Source organism: Pteronotus mesoamericanus, unplaced genomic scaffold, assembly GCF_021234165.1.
Source record: "Pteronotus mesoamericanus isolate MK-2021 breed Mesoamerican mustached bat unplaced genomic scaffold, CSHL_Meso_final scaffold_31, whole genome shotgun sequence".
In the NCBI taxonomy this organism is placed as follows: domain Eukaryota; kingdom Metazoa; phylum Chordata; class Mammalia; order Chiroptera; family Mormoopidae; genus Pteronotus; species Pteronotus mesoamericanus.
The window spans coordinates 26,504,924-26,525,471 of NW_026555312.1; the positions used below are offsets into that span (position 1 = coordinate 26,504,924).

Consider the following 20,548-nt stretch of genomic DNA (forward strand, 5'->3'; position numbering starts at 1 on the left):
TTAATTTTTGCCATTATAAGTTACTTCAGAACATGAATATTCTTCAGACTTACAAGAACGATCAGTAGAAATTCTGGTTCCTGAATTAAAAGACAAATCTAGGTAAGTGATTTTCAAAACAAATATAAATCATGTAGATTGCTGTTAATGTGACTGGTTAATGTATGAGGCAATTGCCTAAGTTATCCCTCTTTTCTGTATGTGGTCACATTCCACACAAGGAGAGAGCACTGTGTACAGTTTCTGTAGAATGCTTTGAGCAGTGATGGAATGTTCTCCGGACCTACAGGTCTACTAGTATACCCCCAAGTGTTATCTTTGGTGATGTATTTTTCTGCAGCCAAACATTGAATATCCACAGCCAGAAAACTTATATCCCTGGCATTAATTTATTTGCCACTATGCCCCTGAAGCATAAGTCATAGGACAAGTGACATTTTTATAGCTTTGAGATATAATTAAAATGAAATAAACTGTACATATTTTAAGTGTATATATTTTGTTGAGTTTTGACATATGTCTATGACCACAAGCAGACAATGCCCATGTCCATCATCACCAAGAATTTCTTCTGGTCTCTTTGAAATCCCTCCCTCCTGTCCCCCCTCCCACCACAGCAGTCACTGATCTGCTTTCTCCAACTATAGTTAAGTTTGCAGGGTTAAAAATCATATAAATGGAACCAAACAGTATTCACTCTTTTTTTCTAGCTTCATTTGCTGTAATTATTTTGAGATTCATCAATGTTATATGTTTCAGCAGTTCATTCTTTTATATTGCGCATTAGTATTCCATTGTAGGGCAACACCAAAAGTTGTTTATCCTTTCACCTGTTGATGACACTTGAGTTGTTTCTGGTTTTTTTGTTGTTACAAGTAAAGTCCTTAAGATTCATGTATAAGTCTGCATGGATATATGCTATCTTTTCTCCTGGGTAAATACATAGGAGTAGAATGGTTGGATCATTGTTTGGTGCATGTTAATTAAAAAAAAACAAAACTGTCAAACTATTTTCCGAAGTGGTTGCAGCATTTTACATTCCCACCAGCAGTCTCCAAGAGTTCTGGATGCCAGACATTCTTATCAATTCTTGGTAATGTCTTCTTTATCTTAAGCCATTGCAGTGGAAGTGTAGTGGAAGTGGTATTGAGTATCTTTTCATAGGTTTATTTTCCATCTATATATCTTGTTCAGTAAACTATGTTCAAATGCTTTGCTAATTTAAAAAAAAGGATTACTTTTTCTTTCTTGGTGAGTTATAATAATTCCTTATATATTATACATATAAGTTTTTTAAATCAGGTATGTGTTTTGCATATACATTCTGTGTCTTAATTATTTTTATAAGTCTTTAAAGAGCAAAAGTTTTACATTTTTATAATATCCAATTTATTGATTTCTTTTTAAATACTTTGTGCTTTTCTGAGACATTCTTAAGAAATCTTAGGCAAATTCATGACTGGTAGTATTGTTTCTTATGTTTTCTTTTAGAATTTTTAATTTTAGATCATATTTCAGTTTGTGAGTAATTTTATGTTAATTTTATAAATTGTGTGAGGTAGGAGTTGAGGTTCTTTTTCCTTCCTTCCTTCTTCCTCCCTCCCTCTTTCCTTCCCTCCCTTTTTTCTCTATCCTTCCTTCCTTCTTCTCTTCTTTCTTTCATATGGTTGTTCTATTGTTCCAGACCATTTATTGAAACAATTATCGCCCCTGCCCATTTAATTTCCTTGGAATCTTTGTTGAAATGATCAGTTGACCATATATGTGTGGGTCTATTTCTGGACTCTATATTCTGTTCCAATGATCTAGTTTTCTCTCTTTCCATATGATCTGAATTACTATAGCTTTGCTATCTTAAGTACTGTATCCCATTTTGAAATGAGGTAGTATTAGTCTTCCACCTTTGCCGTTTTTTTTCAAAGTTGCTTTGACTATACTAGGTCTTTGAATTTCATATAAATTTTAGAATGAACTTTACAAAAATGTCTGTTGGGATTTTGACGGGGATTATGTTGGTTTTATAGATCAATTTAGGAAGAAACAACATCATATACATAGTATATGTCTTCATTTATTTAAAACTTTTCCTCTCAGCAATGTTTCATAGTTTTCAATGCGTAAATCTTGCATATTTTTATTAAATTTATCCCTAAGTATTTCATATTTTTTGCTATTATAAATTTTTAAAATTTCAGTTTTTGATTGTTTATTGTATAGATATGCGGTTGATGTGTGTATATTGATATTATATCCTTCTTAAACACACTTAATTTTTTATACTCCATTTGATAGAATTTTAATTGCTGTACACATTTTAAGTACTTAATTTCCAGTAAAGCACAAGAATTGAATGGCTTGTTTTCTTTATTCCTGTAGCACACCCCCAGAAACAGTTGTGAGCATGACTGGAACAACTATACTTGTAGGTGATATGATCATCTAAGTGGCCAATTCAGTGATATCTATAAAAAGGCTGCTAGAACTAATAATTAAAATTTTAAATGTATAATTATAGTTTTAAAAATTGTGGCAAAATTCATATAATGTAAAATTTATCATCTTAACCATTTTTTTATTTTTAATTTTTCAATTACATTTGATATACAATATTATATTAGTTTCAAGTATACAGCATAGTGGTTAAACATTTATATAACAAAGTGATCCCCCCAGTAGGTCTTTCATACTCACTTGACACCATACATAGTTATTGCAATATTATTGACTATATTCCTATGTTGTAGTTTACATCCCCCTGATTATTTTGTACTTCCAGTTTGTGCTTCTTAATCCCTTCACTTTTCCCAACCAGCCCTCCAGCCCTGCTTCCATCTGGCAACCATCAGTTTGTTCTCATATCTATGAGTTTATTTCTTGTTTGTTTCTTTGTGGTGTTTTTTTTTAGATTGCATATATAAATTAAATGATATGGCATTTGTCTTTCTCCTTCTGACTTATTTTACTCAGCACAATCCTCTCTATGTCCATCCATGTTGTCTCAGATGGAAAGATTTCATTCTTTATTAAGGCTGCGTAATATTCCATTGTTTATGTGTACCACTTCTTCTTTGTCCAGTTGTCTGTTGATGGACACTTGGTAATTTCCACGTTTGGCCATTGTAAATAATGCTTTATTAAACATAGGGATGCAAAAATCATTTTGAGTTAAGTATTTCGTGTTTCTTTAGATAAATACCTAAAAGTGGGATTCCTGGGACATATGGTAGTTCTATTTTTAATTTTTTGAGGTAACTCCATACTGTTTTCCACAGTGGCTGCACCAATCTGCATTCTACCACTAGTGCACAAGGTTCTCTTTTCTCCACATCCTGCCAACACTTCTTTGTTGTTTTATTGATGATAGCCATTCTGACAGGTGTGAGGTGATACCTCGTTGTGGTTTTAACTTGTGTTTCTCTGATTTTTAGTGATATTGAGCATCTTTTCATATGTCTATCAGCCATCTGTGTGTCCTCTTTGGAGAAATATCTATTCAAGAAGACAGTATTTTTAAGATGCCAGTTCTTCCTAAATTATCTATACATTCTATGCAAATTCAACTCAAATCCCAGCAGAGTTTTTCCTTTGGTTGTTTGTTGTTTGTTTTGTTAGTTTTAAAAGAAATTGGCAGGTTATTTCTAAATTTCAGATGGAAATTTAAAGGTCTAACAGTTGCCAAAACAGATTTCATAAAGAACTATAAAGTGGGAGAGCTAACACACTACCTGTTTTTCAAAACTTTTTATAAGGTACAGTAATCAAGAGAGTATGGTATTGGCATAAAGATAGATAAATAAATGGAATAGACTAGGAGGTCCAGAAATAGACCTATCTATATATGAACAACTGGTCTGTGACAAAAATGCAAAGACAATTCAGTGGCAAAAAGGGTTTTTTTTTCCCAGAAAGTGATGCTAGAACAATAAAATATTCATATATGAAATAAAATAAATGATTTTTTATCTTTACTGTCTACCATATTAAAAAACCTCACTAAAGAAATTGATCATAGGCCTAAGTCTAAAACTTATATGAAAGAAAACATAAGAAAAAATATTAGCGACCTTGGGTTAGCGAAGACTTCTTAGACATGACACCAAAGATATTGTCTATAAAAGAACAAATCTATAAATTGGGCTTAATTAAAATAAAAAGACTTCTGTTCTTTGAAATATAGTGTTAGGGGAATGAAAAGACTAGCCACATACTTGCAGAAAATATTTATAAAGCATATATCTGATGAAGAACTTATAACCAAAATAAGTACTCTCAAAATAATGCCAAGTCAAAGAAGTCAGACAAAAAATAAGAGTACATATTTTATGATTCCACGTACATAAAATACTAAAAAATGAAAATTAATCTATAGAGACAGAAAGTAGATCAATGGTTGCCTGAAAACGGAGGTTCATTGGCTGTTTCATTCTTTTTTAAAAAATTGTGTTAAGAATAGCTAATATGAGCTCTACTCTCAACAAAATTTTATGTGCCCAATACAGTATTATAACTATAGACACAATATTATATGAAATATCTCTAGAATTCATTTATCTTGTATAACTGAAACTGTATACTTGTTGCATAGCAACTTCACATTTCCCTCTCCCCTTAGTCCCTGGAAATCACCATCCTATTCACCATTTCTATGAATTTGACTCTTTCAAATCCATCATGTAGTGGAATCATGCAGTATTTTTCTTTCTGTGATTGGCTTGTTTCACTTAGCATAAAGTCTAAGGTCATCCATGTTGTTGCATATTGCAGGATTTCTTTTTAAAGGCTGACTAGTATTCCATTGTATGTATATACCATATTTTGTTTATCCACTCACTCATCATGGACATTTAGATTGTTTTCCATATCTTGGCTATTGTAAATAATGCTGCAGTGAATGTGGGAATGGAGATATCTCTTCAAGATCCTGATTTCAATTCCATTGGATATATGGGATTGCTGAATCATATAATAGCTCTATATTTAATTTTTAAAATAACTGCCACACTATTTTCTATAGCAGCTTTATCATTTTGCATTCTTATGAACAGTATGCAAGGGTTCCAATTGCTCCACATATTCACCAACACTTAAATTTTTTTTTATAATAGCAAACCATAGAAGGGATTAATAGCCAAAATATATAAGGAACTCCTACATTTCAGTAGCAAAAAAAGAAGAACCCCCTGATTAAAAATATAGGGAAAGGCTTTGAATAGACATTTTTCCAAAGAAGACATACAAGTGGCAAACAGTATATGAAAAGATGCTCAGCATTACTAATCATCAGTTGATTCTAAGGTAGAGCCAGACAAACACTGCTCTGCAGCTTTGCCACTGCTCACTGCTTACTTGTAGTCCTACCCCTCCCTTCCTCTATAGATGCCTGACAGAGAAGGGCTCAAGTAAAGTTGGTTTTGCTTTAAATAACCTGTTGTTGTCAGGCAGAGGATTCTATGGAAATGGATTGCAAGAGAAGTTTGTCTATGTGATGTGGTATTCCCATGCACTGGGCTCACAATCAGCAAAGGGCACATGAAGGAGAAAAGGAGTTGGGGCTCTGAAGGGAGGGAAGGAGAAGGTGATGGTGGTACAGTTCCGTTGATTCAATATATTTTGTTTTAGGAAAGAATCTGCTTTCAGAGGAGACAATAAGCAAGAAACAAGGATGTTGGTAATGAAATAACTTTTATTTGTTGGGGGCATTACTTCCAAATTTTAGATATTTGCATATCATCTTTTCTTTTTCTTTTTTTAAATTGTTGTTCAAGTACAGTTGTCTCCATTCTCCTGCCACCATTTTCTCCCACCCCACCCACGCCTAGCTCCCACCCTCAATCCTACCCCCCCCCCCTTTGGCTTTGTCCATGGGTCCTTTACACATGATCCTTGACTTGACCCTTACGCATACTATCTTAAAAATTCATCATGGCTCTGCTATTTGTCTTTATTTTCCTCAATTAAATTTATCTTAAACTTATTTTAAAGGGAATTATTTCACTTTCAAGTTGAAAATTAGCATTAGTTGTAACCAATAGTAGTAAGCCCCCAAATAAATACAATGGGAAATAACAAATTTATCAGATCAAATTGTATTTTTACTTATATTAGGCTTCAAGGCTAAAGCCTCTTCTTGCTTTTTAAAAAAAGGATTGGTAAGTAGAAGAGAAGTGTTAAAGACCTACTGACACTTGAGATTTATCCTAAATGAAAACAGATGTGTTGATGGATAGAAATATTTTACTCTGAGTCAGTGACTTGGTTTTGTTTCTCCATGCACCAACTTAGGCATCTCTAGTTTGCCTCCCACTCTGGCTCTAAATCTGTAGTCAGAGCATTTTTAAAAATTTCTATAATGAACATTAAATGAAATTTTAAAAAAAATTTGAGATCATGAGCTTCAAACAAATGAGTTAAGGCTCTTTCTGGCTTGCTTTTAGCAATGACTCTTACTCTCCACTGCCCAGTTTTGTAATCGGAATCACCAGGAGAGTTGATGAAACTACCGAAGCCTGGATCCCTTCCCTAATGATTCTGACTTAATTGGTCCATAGTAAAGCACAGGCATTGAGGTTTTTTTTAAAAGCCACCTCCTGGTGATTCTAATATGCAGCCAACTTTAAAAACCACTGCTATAAATAACTTTCAATGCTTTTTTATTGCTATATAAAACTAAAGAAACTGGGAAGGCTTGCTGTGATTTTTTTAAGGGGCACACTCAGTGAAGTTATGCTTGCTCTTTACAAGACACTGGGCTGAGGAACCTTGGAACGAATGTTGGCGTTCTACCAACTTTTCTTATTTTTCTCATAAGAGTAAGATGCAGATACGCCTGGCTCCCAGAGTTCCTTTCAAAAATGAGTTCTCTACAAACTGTTGAGCTGCTAAACATTTTAAATTGGATCTTCAAAAATAAATTCATCTTAAAAACACATAGTTTACCATCACCCACCTTAAAGGTCATGGGTTGTGTTATCATAAACTAGTTCCTACCCTAAGTTGATTCTACGCTTTGCCATTTCAGGCACAGGGTGGAGCCTCCAGCTGACAGGTGTCAGTTTGAGAAGAGCATGTGAGGTACTGTCACCACTCAATGCTTTGGATTCATGAGAGTCCTCCCTGGCCTGAAATGAGAATGAGTTGTTTCAAGCGGAGTGGTGGAGCCCCTCTAGAGGCATGGCGGTGTACGGACTGGGGCCCCGGAAGGGCACAGCAGACAGGGCTAAAATAGAGATATATTTTTTTTAAAGTAAAAACATATTTCATATTAAACTTGAGCATAACCATTTACTCTTTTTAAAATATTTTTTATTGTTCAAATACATTTGTCTCCATTTACCCGCCACCACTTTCCCCTGCCTGACTCACCCTTACCTCCCCTGCTCAATCCTTTCCCACCTGGGCTTTGTCCATGTGTCCTTCACCCCTGTTCCTTGACCTGCTCCTTCCCCTTCCCCTCCCTGCTATCCCCCTCCCTCCTGTCCCTGTCGGTTTCTTCTTTCTTTCGGTGTTGCTGGTCATATTTTCCTTGCCTGCTTGTTTTGCTGATTAGGTTCCACTTATAGGTGAGATCATATAGTATTTGCCTTTCACCCCCTGGCTTATTTCACTTACCACAATGCTCTCCAGTTCCATTCATGTCATTTCTTTCTTTATGTCTTTCTGCTGCGTAGTATTCCATTGTATAAATGTACCATAGTTTTTTCATCCACTCATTTACTGATAGGCACTTAGGTTGCTTCCAACATTTGGCTATTTTAAATTGTGCTGCTATGAACATTGGGGTGCATAGGTTCTTTTGAATTGATGTTTTGGGATCTTAGGGTATACTCCCAGCAGTGGAATTGCTGGGTCAAAAGCCAGTTCCATTTTTAGCTTTTTGAGGAAATTCCAAACTGTTTTCCGCAGTGTCTGCACCAGTCTGCACTCCCACGAACAGTGGACTAGAGAGCATAACCATTTACTTATTACAGCATTTATAAAAATGAATCCAAAAACAGAAAAAGATTTAAAAATACATAAATATCAATGTACAGTTGAATAATCCAGCAGAACAGATTAAATTTGCCATAAATCTCTAACCTTTATAGTCCAGGTCCAATTTCAAAAACGGTAAGGTTTAAATAGAAATGACCCCCTTATTTTTATTTTAGTTCCTCTAAAATGTAGGCAAGCATGTTTTTGCAGAAAATTGTTTTTATACTTTGTTTTGTTATTCAAGTTAATAGTTTGAAGTTAAGCATTGCCACAATACTGAGGTGCCTGAGTTTTTAAGCAGCTACCTAGCACCTGTTCAGTTGCAGTATCTGATTAGAGAGGATTTTCTCATCCTTTAGAACAGCAGCTTGGTTGAGAATTGACTAATGAAATAATCTGTTTTTTCTTCTTCCCCTCCTTATTTCTGCCTCTTTATTATGTAAGAAACTCTGTTACTCCTCTTTTGTCTAACTTTTTAGTGATATGTTTAATGTTACACAAAGGGTACCCACACCCTTTAATAGTGCTCATTTGCTATCTGCGTGTGTAGATGTTCAATAACAGGAAACACCTCTTCTCAGAGAGTAATCAAGATTCAAGTTCTAGTACAAGTGCAGTATCTTGGACCAATAACCAAGATCGGAAATCCCTAAAACCATATCCTGGTAGAAGAAAGACAAGAACCAGAAGTAGCTTAAAAAGTAAGTTTGGTGCATGTCTTCTTTCAAGTCATTTTTCAAATAAATCAGCAAGTATTTATTTTTCAGTATGTGATGAGAGAGTATGCCAAAGAATCGCACAATCATGTGATTCTCCTTCCCTGCTACAATTACATTGAAAAGGCAAAATGTACCTAAGTGAAACAGTATACAAATATGGAAATGGCCAATGACTGTTAAATATGAGCTGTTGATAAGTGGAGTAGGAAGTCAAATAAGAGGAGTCTGATATGAGCTGGAATCATCAGGGAAAATTTCATGGGAGAGGTGGATGGGATTTGAGCTCATCATTGGGGAAAAAACAGAATTGGAGAAGAGGAAGTATTGTAAGTTAGGTAAAAGTACAAGAACAGACTGAGGACATGAGGACAGCATTCAAGAATGTAATCTGGAGCAGAAAATTAATGCTGAGTAGCGAGGAACAAAGCTGAATCATTACAAAGGGATCTTAAGAGCTAGACATTTGAGCCGATTGTAGGAAATAATTGCTTCTCATCGGAACATGTATAATTGGGAGATAAATGAGCTTTGTATTTCTCATAAATAAATTTATCTATTGTATACTTTCCCCTTTCATTTTAGTCTTGCCACTTTCCTCTCCTAGTCTGGGCAGTGACCATGAGAAAGACCAAGTAAGTAAATTTTATCTGGGCTGCCTTGTGCCCTTATGGCATAAGCATGGGACAGGTCAATCTGTTTAGGGTTAAACTGCATCTATTTCTAAAAAAAAAAAAACAACTTTCAGAAATATGAGAATAACAAAGCAGTGGTATGTAAACCACCGTCAGTAGAAACTGGAAGAGCTTCTAAACGTTTAGAATGAATCATGGGTAAAGATTTAGGAACTTGTTTCATTTTTCCCAAATGTTGCTGAAAGATTTTATAACACTGTTTAAAATCTGGGCTGTTCTGATGTAGTGCCAATGTGTGCTCTTTTGAATTTACTTTTAAAAATAAACTTCTTGGTTTAATTCTTCCTGTAGTGTTCAGTTTGTTGATATGTTACTTCCAAAGCTTTTAGTAATTTAAACATTTAAATCTTTATTTTGCAAGTGGTTGAAATGTCTTCAGGGCTATATAAATACTGAGTAAACCTTCCAAGTTTCTTACTTCCCTTCACTTATCCTTGTTTTATAGCAAACTAGTTAAGAGTATGAACACCAGTGTCCTCCAGACCAATTCAAAGCCTAATTTTTCCCGTGATTAGCTGAATTACCTCTCTCAGCACCGGAATGCACAGGTGTGCTGTGTTCCGATACAATTCTATTTACAAGAGCCTGATTTAGAGTGGTGGTTAGCTTTGTATAAGGGGACTAAATGGTAATGGAAAAAAATACAATAAAGATTAAAAAAAAAACTTTAGCAGTCATCAGAATGACCAGCGTGACTTGTTAGAACATGGGTAACTGGGTCCTATCCCCAGAGTTCCGACCGAGTAGATTGCAGGTGGGGCTGGAGAATTTGCATTTCCATCAGGTTCCCGGTGTTGCTGATGCTGTGGTCTGGGACCGCACTTTGAGAACTTTGCTTTGGAGTTATTTTTTATTTAGAATTATCAATTGGTATATGACCTAATGTGCTCCAGCTCTGGGATATCATAGTTTTAGTGTTTACTTTCAAATGGAGCAGATCTAATATGTAAACTTATATAAAGGATATTGGAAATGTCTTGGAATTTTTTGATAACTTGTCTTGAGTGATTATGAATGTTAACACTTCTAAAGAGTACTATATTTTAGGCTAAACTTCTAACATCATTACAGAAAGATACCGCCAGGCAAAATAATGCCATGCCTGCAACAATTTCTGGAACAAAGCTGAAGGGCAATTCTGTCCTTTTAACTCCTGAAGTTTCTGCACAGAAAACAGGTACCTGATTTCTGTTGATTTACAAAGGAAAAAAATTATATTTTGGGAAAGATAATTTGAAGTAAAAACATTTTTCTTTTCATACCTGTTGAAAAAAGTGTGAAGATATGATTGTTCTCTTTAATAATCTCATTGGCAACAGATAGATGATAATTATATTTTAATTTTACTTTAATGTTTGAGATCAGCTTGTACCTAAGAATTGCTGGTTCTCCTCTTTTAAAGAAGCAAGAAACTCAAATGATGACTTGTTAGCAGGGGCTGGTACTTTTTCTGTAAAGGACTGGATAGTAAATATTTTTTGCTTTTTGGCCCCTGTTTTTTCTGCTGCATCTATCTAACTCTGCAGTTGTAGCACAAGATCAGACACAGACAAGCTGTAAATCAATGAGCATGGCTGTGTTTTCATAAAACTTTAATTATAAAACTAGGTGGCAGAAGGGCTTGAGGGCCAGAGTTTGCCAACCCTTGACAGATAAGGTATCTTAACCCTCGCTGAATTTTATTAAAACGATTTGCATCTTTTAAAGGTTTCCTTTATTGTTCTGCAGTTTAGCACATTACAAGGCACATAATGGCTCTAAATAAGTGCAAATGACAACCTCGTAGCGTGGCTGCTGCTGACAGAAAGGAAGTCAGGAAAAGAAACAAGCAGGGGAGAAAATTAGCATTAGAGAATAAGAGGAAGTAGGGGAGTAGAACTAAAAGAAAGAAGAAGGAGGGGGATTATAGGGCTGGGACAGTAGAATCTTGCCCATGAATTTGGGCCAGGTGGGCAGCTATGAAAGGTGCTGATCTGAACTGGCTATTTATTTTATCTACAGAGCTGCAAATCTAATAATCATACATGTCATGAGAGATACAGTCGAAGTGTTTTTGTTGTTGTTTCAGTTAGTGCTGTGCCCCCCATTTTTTTGGTGGTGAAATTTAATATCTAAAGGGATAGTGAAATGTTAATGTCTGAAGTTGCTTCTTAGTGTGTTTATTCCCTTGCAACTGTTCTCTCTAACACTCAGAACTTCAAAGTTCCCACCCACTGAGCAGTCGCTCTTCATTGGAGGACTCAGAAGTTGAAGAAAATTTATTTGAGGTACTTTTTAATTGCTGGGTTTTCATCTGGTTTTCCAGGAATAATGTTATATTTGCATAATGTACTGGCTTATTTCTTCTTAAGTGATAATGTAACATCCATTTGTTTTTTGTTATGGTATAAATACGTATATTTGTGGCCTGTTTTTTTTTTCTTTTCTTTTAAGGCTGTGAACCAAAAGTCATTGATGAAAAGTGCTAACCTCAAACATAAACTGGAAAATCTGGAAGACAGAGGTGAGAGAACACTAAACTCTTTTTGCAGAGCAAAGCAAAATTAATCTGATTTTCAGGCTGGGTTGTTATTCAAATTGCAGCAGATAAAATCACTTTACAGAGTGAAGATTGCTAGGCCTTGGAGAGAGCAGCACCATCTGCTCACCAGCTCCAAATGTGCATGAAGGTCAAGGGGAGGGAGAGGGCGCCTCACTTAAGAGCAAGAATGTTTTGTGTCAAGGAGCATAGAGCTTGGGGACCCTAATCTCATCAAGCAGCATGACTCACTTTTGGCCACAGAGAAGGGCTCAGTGGGGGGACTTAGAGTATATCAGCAATGCTTCAAAAAGTTGTGTGGCCAAGGTATTAAAACTTCCAAATTCATTTTTCATGGTAACAATGATATGAAGGTCTCCAGGCTAATTCAGAATGTGGTGAATTAGTATAGTGCCTAAGCGCTCTTTAGGGTGTTTGTGAACTGTTTGTTTTTTTCCTTATGTTTTAAATTAAGTTTTAGGAAAAGTCAAATAGTTATAAATTATGTGCAGGATATTTAGTATATCACCACAACAAACATCTGCCAACAACAATACAGTTTAAGAACATTATTATTTCCAAATCTTGGTACGCCTCGCCCCCAGCCACTGCCCTCCTCACAGGGGCCCATTAAGTTTAGTTTTGTATTTGATTACGGTGCTTTTATTTATTTTTTCACTTTTACATTGTAAAGAATACCACACATTCAGAAGAGAACACAGAACATGTATACAGATAAAAAATGATTATAAGGTGAACATATATGTAACTTCAGCTCAGAGTGACAACTAGAAAATTGTCATTGATGTAGGATCCTTAACACAGGGCCACACCCTATTCATTCCTTTCGTCTCTCACAGTGGCAATGACAGCCCTGACTTGTGGAGATGGTTCTGTTGCTTTTCTTCATAATTTTACTTTCTTTGTGTGCATCCTAAGTAATAGGTAGTTTATATGTGCTTTGAAATTTAAACAAATGACATCATATTGTGTGTGTCTCATGTGGTCTACTTCTTTTGCTCAAAATCATTTGTAAGATTCATTTAAGCTGAGGCATGTAGATGAAGTATTGTTGGGAAATGGCCTGTCTGGTTTCAGGAACTGTAACCCTGCCGACAGGCTGGAGGGCCCCAAGGCTGGAAATAAGCAGGAGGCCTTGGAGAAACAGGCTCCTGAGGAGACATAACCTGTCCCCGCTGGCAGGGGAATAGCTCCTGCCTCTCTGCTTTGCCATGGATGATTGGTTATCAAAGACGGGTAAGTTACCTCGAGCTGAGGTATACAACCTAAGACAGATGCCGATAGAATATTGGCAGCAGACAAGAAATTGGGGGACATGGAGAAAGGGCAAAAAGGCCTGCACCCCTCGACTCGGCTAGGACATGGCTGGAGTCCTCACTCTATCCAAAATAAGTCTCCTTGTCTCTTGGCAGCTCCTTCCCCCCACCTGGCTCAGGCTTGAAACAATGCAGGAATCAGCCTAAACTAGGCCTAAAAGTAAATTCTTTAAAGTGTGCTTTGTTCTTCCCTCAAAAGCTCTAGCTGGCTCATGCTGGGAAGGAAATTTACATTATTTATAGATGCTAACCCTGTACCTTTAGGCACTCATGTTTACTACCCTTTCATGTCTAGTTGTCTCTCTTGTTTACTAGTCTCTGCTCAGACTCATGTAGATAGATGTGTTCCTGTCATTTGTTTGTCTTCAAAACATCACCCATTCTCTGTGAACATTAATTTACTGATGTAATGAGATAACCTGTGCATTGCTGTTAACCTAGCCCTAGTGATAACTTTTTCAATAAAAGCCTTTGAACAAAGGGGCTCGGGGCCTTCCCCACTAGAGGGATGTGCCGTGTCCCCTCTCCTGGCAAACAGAAAAGTGTTTGCGACGACTTGATTTTATTCCTTCCATCCGTGACAACCCTGGGATGGGCTCTGTGGGATTCAGAGCCCTGCTCCCATCTCAGCTGGCCCTGGATGGTATCCCTCAGATACCGGGGGCGCCGTGGTTCTTGCAACTTGCTCCGTCTGCCTGCAGAAGTTGCTGCCTGGGCCGGGGCAGGAGCGAACCAGGTGGCGTTTCCCTGCAGTGGGCATGCCCTGTCTCTCCGCCGCCCAGTGCAACAAAGTATATTCACTTTCATCACAATATAGCATTCAGTTACATGAATATATCATCACGTACTTATTCATTCAGTACTGTGGAGTTTTTGAATTGTTTACAGTTTTAGTTAGAGATAGTGCTGTGATAAAGAATCATGTACATTTATTTCATCATGTGGGTAGCATAAATGTTCTCTAGGTATATTTTTAGAAATAGAACTGCTGGACCACAGAATATATATATATATATATATATATATATATATATATATATATATAAAGATATATATATATCTTTAACAGTTTTAGATGTGACAAACTTTTTCCAAAGTGGTTGTATCAATTAACTTTCTTACCAGCTGTGTATGAGAATTCTGCTGCTTCACTTTCTTGTCACCATTTGATATTTAAAATTTTTGACGTGTGTGTACATGTATGTTTGTGTATACATTAAAGTTTTAATTTGAATATCCCTGATAAAGTTTAAGCATCATTTTATATGTTTATTAGCCATTTGAATTTTGTGTGTGTGTGTGTGTGTGTGTGTGTGTGTGTGTGTGTAGTGTCTAAACATGTCTTGCTGATTTGCCAATAGGATTGTCTTTTTATATAAATTCCTAGGAGTTCTTCATATACTCTGGACTTGCTATGTGTTTTATAAATATCTTCTTGCACATTGTGGTATGTCTTCTTCTGCTTTGTGGTTTGCACTTCTAACTGTGTATGATACTGTATTTATATCTTCATGACATCTTTTTAAAAAAAATGAAAGTTTTTAATAGTAATGAATTCTACAATATTTATCTTTTCCCTATACTTGGTACTTTTTTAGTCTTGAGAAATTCTTCTCTATCAAAAGTCAAAGATATTCCCATATACTATTTTCTATATTATATACATTTAATGCTATACACTTCAAAGTATTGCTCTAGGTAAACCCCACACATTGTAATATAGATTTATTATTACTTATTTTTAAATGTTTTCTGTTTTTTCTTTTAAAAAATTTTAATTACATTTTTGGGGTGACATTGCATAACATGTCATATAGGTTTCAAGTGTACATTTTTATGATACAAGATTTGCACATTGCACTGTGTGCCCACCACCTACAGTCAGACCATCTTCCATCACCGTATGTTAGGCTCTCTGCACCCAACCCCACACCACTCTACTACCCTTCTCCTTGGTAACCAGTACACTGCTGTCTATGCCCATGAATTTCAGTTCTATATCCCACATATGAGTGAAATCATGTGGTTCTTAGCTTTTTCTGACTAACTTCTTTTACTTACCATAATATTCTCAAGGTCAATCCACGCATTGCAAATGACAGTATTGGGTTGAACAAAAGTTCATTTGGTTTTTCCAAAAATGGCTCTAGTAGTGCTTAGTTGTCTTTAACTTCATTTGAAAGTTTTTTTTTATTGTATTGTGACAGCTATTATATCAGTGCACATTTAAAAAACCTTATCAAAATTGGTGAATTTTTGTGTAGTCATTTTAATATTGAAGATGGAAGAAAATATGCAACATTTTTGACATATTATGATTTATTATTTCAAGAAACAAAATGCAACTGAAATGCAAAAAAAGATATGTTCAGTGTTTGAAGAAGGTGCTGTGATTGATCAAATGTGTCAAAAGTGCTTTGTGAAATTTCATGCTGGAGATTTCTTGCTGGATGATGCTCCACATTTGCGTAGACCAGTCAAAGTTGATAGTGATCAAATTGATACATAAATTGAGAAAACCAGTGTTATACCATGTGGGAGATAGCTTGACATACTCAAAATAGCCAAATCAATAAAGTCATTGGTAAAAATGAAAAATATGTCTTTTGGAAGTCCTAGCCACAGCAATCTACCCTAGTGACAGCATGGGAAGATCTGGACAGCATTATGCTAAGTGAAGTAAGCCAGAGGGTGAAAGAAAAATACCATATAATCTCACCTATAAATGGAACCAAATCAACAGAACAAACAAGCAAGCAAAACATAACCTGAGACATTGAAATAAAGACCAAACTGACAGTAACCAGAGGGGAGGGGAAGGGGGATAATGGGGGGAAAATGGGAAGGGTAGTCAAGGAACATGAATAAAGGATACATGGACAGAGCCAAAGGGGGGTAGGATCAAGGGTGGGAGGTGGGGATGGGTGGGGCAGGAGGGAATGGAAGAGGGAAAATGGAGACAACTGTACCTGAACAACAACAACAACAACAACAACAACAACAAGAAATAAAAGGCATCCAAACTGGAAAGGAAGAAGTAAAACTCTCTTTATTTGCAGATTACATAATATGGTACATAGAGAACCCCAAAGATTACACCAAGAAACTACTAGACCTGATAAATGAATTCAGGAAAGTAGCATGATACAAAATTAATCTCCACAAATCAGTTGCCTTTTTATATGCCAATAATGAACTAATAGAAAGGGAAATTAAGAAAACAATCCCATTCACAATTGCTTCAAAACGAATAAAATACCTAGGAATAAACCTAACCAAGGATATAAAAGACCTGTACTTGGAAAATTATAAGACACTGAAGAAAGAAACTGAAGAAGATGCATATAAGTGGAAGCACATACCATGTTCATTGATAGGACAAACTAACATCATTAAAATGTCCATATTACCCAGAGCAATCTGTAGATTCAACAGAATTCTTAAGATTCCAATGGCCTATTTCACAGAACTAGAACAAATATTTCAAAAACTTATATGGAACCACAAAAGGCTCCACATAGCAACAGTGATCCTGGAAAACAACAAAGTTGGAGGAATCATGCTACCTTTTGTGAAACTATACTACAAGTCCATGGTAAACAAAACAGCCTGGTACTGGTGTAAAAACAGACATATAGATCAATGGAACAGAATAGAGAGCCCGGAAATAAACCCGTACCTTTATAGTCAATTAATATTTGACAGAGGAAGCAAGCACATACAATGGACTAAAGATAGTCTATTCAATAAATGGTGTTTGGAAAATCAGACACATATGTGTAGAAAAATGAAACTAGATCACTTCTTACACCACACACAAGAATAAGTTCAAAATGGATCAAAGACTTAAATGTTAGACCAGAGACCATAAGAATCATAGAAGAAAATATCGACAGTAAAATCTCAGATGTTGCTCATAGAAATTTTTTATCAGATATATCTCCCCAGGCAAGGAAAACATAACAAAACAAAACAAAAAAAACAAACAATGGGATTTCACCAAAGTTAAAAGTTTTTTAAAGTATATTTTATTGATTATGCTATTATAGTTGTCTCATTTTTTCCCTTTTTATCCCCCTCTGCCCTGCACCCCCCTTGTGCCCAGCATCTGCCCACCCTTAGTTCATATATATAAGTTCTTTGGATTCTCCATTTCCTATACTATTCTTAACCTTCCTCTGTCTATTTTGTGCTTAACAATTATGCTTCTTATTCCCTGTACCTTTTGACCCCATTCCCACCCACCCCTCCCTGCTGATAACCCTCCATGTGATATCCATTTCTGTGATTCTGTTCCTGTTCTAGTTGTTTGCTTAGTTTGTTTTTGTTTGTTTTTTAGGTTCAGTTATTGATAGTTGTGAGTTTGTTGCCATTTTTCTGTTCATAGTTTTGAGCTTTTTTATTCTGAGGTAAGTCTCTTTAACATTTCATATAATAAGGGTTTGGTGATGATGAACTCCTTTAACTTGACCTTATCTGGGAAGGACTTTATCTGCCCTTCCATTCTAAATGATATCTTTGCTGGATAAAGTAATCTTGGATGTAGGTCCTTTCATGACTTTGAATACTTCTTTCCATCCCCTTTTACCTGCAAGGTTTCTTTGGAGAAATCAGCTGATAGTCTTATGAGAACTTCTTTGCAGATAATGGCCTCCTTTTCTCTTGGTACTTTTAAGATTCCTTATCTTTAATTTTTGGCAATTCCATTATGATGTGTCTTGGTGTGTTTCTCCTGTATCCAACTTCTTTGGAACTCTCTGAGCTTCTTGGACTTGCATATCTATTTCCTTGGCCAGATTGGGGAAGTTTTCCTTCATTATTTTTTCAGATAAGTTTCCAATTTCTTGTTCTTCCTCTTCTCCTTCTGGCACCCCTATGATTCATATGTTAGAATGTTTAAAGTTGTCCTATAGGTTCCTCAGCCTCTCATTTTTTAAAATTCTTGTTTCTTCATTCTGTCCTGGTTGAATGTCTATTTCTTCCTTTTGTTCCACATCGTTGATTTGAGTGGAGGTTTCCTTCCCTTCACTGTTGGTTTCCTGTATGTTTTTCTTTATTTCACTTTGCACAGGCTTCACTTCTTCCTCTATTTTGTGACCATACTCAGTCATTTCTGTGAGCATCCTGATTACCAGTGTTTTGAACTCTGTATCTGATAGGTTGGCACTCTCCCCATTGCTTAGTTATTTTTCTGGAGTTTTGATGTGTTCTTTCATTTGGGCCATATTTCTTTGTCTCAGTGCAATTGTTACATTGTAAGGGGCAGAGTCTTAGGTATTTGCCAGGGCAGGGCAACCCACTTCACTGTGTTCGGGCCATGTGTATGGAGGAAGGGCCAGAGAGGGAACCATGCCCCTTTCTTGGCTCTCACCCCACTTTCAGTCACTTCCCTCACTTCCCACGAGCAGATTGTGCCCTTTCAGGAACTGATTACCAGGTAGGTGGGCTTGTATATGTTATAGGATCCTGTGGGTCCCTCCAATGGACTCTCCTGTGAGAATGGGAGTTTCTCCCAACACTGAAACCCCTACAGATTTTTACAGCCAGAGATTTTGAAGCTTTAGTTTCCTGTGCCAGAACCCTGAGTTGCACAGTTTGTATTGCTCTCTGGTTGTTCCTCCCGGCTTATCCACAAGTGAATGTGTCATATCCCAGTCTGCCAGCTTCCTTGTCACATGTTCTCACCACCAACAGCTTCCTGTCTATGCCCATCCTACCAATCTGGATGAATGTTTCTTTAACTCCTTGGTTGTCAGACTTCCATACAGTTCAACTTTCTGGCAGTTCTGGGTTTTTTTTTGTTTTTAAATTGGTTGTTATCCTCCTTTTTGGTTGTGTGAGGAAGTGAAGCATATCTACCTATACCTCCATCTTGGCTCCACCTTGCACAACAAAGGAGATTGTCAACAAAATAAAAAGACAACTCACAGAATGGAAGATCATATTGGCCTATACATTTGATAAGGGGTTAGTATCCAAAATTTATAAAGTACTTATAAAATTCAACACCAAAAAACAAACCACGCAATAAAAAAATGGGCAAAGAACCTGAATAGACACTTCTCCAAAGAGGACATACAGATGGCCAATAGACTTATGAAAAGATGCTCAATGTCACTAATCATCAGAGAAATGCAAATAAAAACCCCAATGAGATACCATTTCATGCCTGTCAGAATGGCTATCATGAATAAGTCAACAAACAACAAGTCCTGGTGAGGATGTGGAGAAAGGGGAACCCTTGTTAATTGTTGGTGGGAATGAATACTGGTGTAGCCACTGTGGAAGGCAGTGTGGAGAGACCTCAAAAGGTTAAAAATGGATCTGCCTTTTGACCCAGCAATCATACTTCTGGGAATATATCCAAAGGAACCCAAAACACTAATTCAAAAGATCATAAGCACCCCTATGTGCATTGCAGCATTATTTACAATTGCCAAGATATGAAAGCAACCCAAGTGTCTAAGTAGATGAGTGGATAAACAAACTGTGGAACATTTACATAATAGAATACAACTTGGCTGTAAAAAAGAATAAAATTTTACCCTTTGCAACAGTACAGATGGACCTGGAGAATATTATGCTAAGTGAAATAAGCCAGTTGGAGAAAGACAAATAACATATTATTTCACTCATGTGGAATCTAACAAACATACTGAACTAACAAGCAAAATAGAGACAGTCATAGATAGAGAACAGATGACAGATAGCTAATGGCAGGAACTGGTGGAGGGATTGAGCAAAAAGGAAAAGAAACTCACTGACATGGACAACAGTATGGTGATTCCTGGCAGCAGGGAGCTATAAGGAGACTAAATGGTAATAGAAAAATATATAGTAGAGATTAGATATTTTAAAAAAAGAAAATAAAACTATATCTTTTATTTTATGGAAAAAAAATACCGACTTTTTGGCCAACCCAATATTTCATCTTTTTTTATGGCTGAGTAGTATCCCATTGTATACATGTACCACATCTTCTTTATCCAGTCCTCTATCAATAGACACTTGGTTGTCTCCATGTCTTGGCCACCATGAATAATGCTGCAATGAATGCAGGGAAAGGAAGTGTATTTCTCAATTCTCAATGGTATTGTATTTTTCTGGCTCTGTTTATTATTGTTTTATGGCTTGATTTCTTTGTAGCCAGAGAACAGTCTGTATGATTACATGCTTTGAAATGTTGAGATGTACTTTATGGTCCAATATATGCCAAATTTTTCAAAGATTATTTTGTAGTTATGTAGTCCACAATTATTGGCTTTGTTGTCTCTACATGTGCATATCCATTAGGTCACTTTTCTTAACTAT

General features: G+C 36.2%; 1 protein-coding gene across 1 annotated transcript in view; it reads left to right on the forward strand.

Moving 5' to 3' along the window:
- Positions 1 to 20,548, forward strand: part of SYCP2L (synaptonemal complex protein 2 like) — a 74,585-nt gene that overhangs the window by 39,177 nt on the left and 14,860 nt on the right. Inside the window, exons 23-29 of the mRNA XM_054592001.1 lie at positions 21 to 102; positions 5,620 to 5,668; positions 8,522 to 8,672; positions 9,273 to 9,322; positions 10,430 to 10,559; positions 11,576 to 11,649; positions 11,816 to 11,885. Of these exons, the coding sequence (XP_054447976.1) occupies positions 21 to 102; positions 5,620 to 5,668; positions 8,522 to 8,672; positions 9,273 to 9,322; positions 10,430 to 10,559; positions 11,576 to 11,649; positions 11,816 to 11,885 (606 nt within the window). The remainder of the gene's footprint in view (positions 1 to 20; positions 103 to 5,619; positions 5,669 to 8,521; positions 8,673 to 9,272; positions 9,323 to 10,429; positions 10,560 to 11,575; positions 11,650 to 11,815; positions 11,886 to 20,548) is intronic.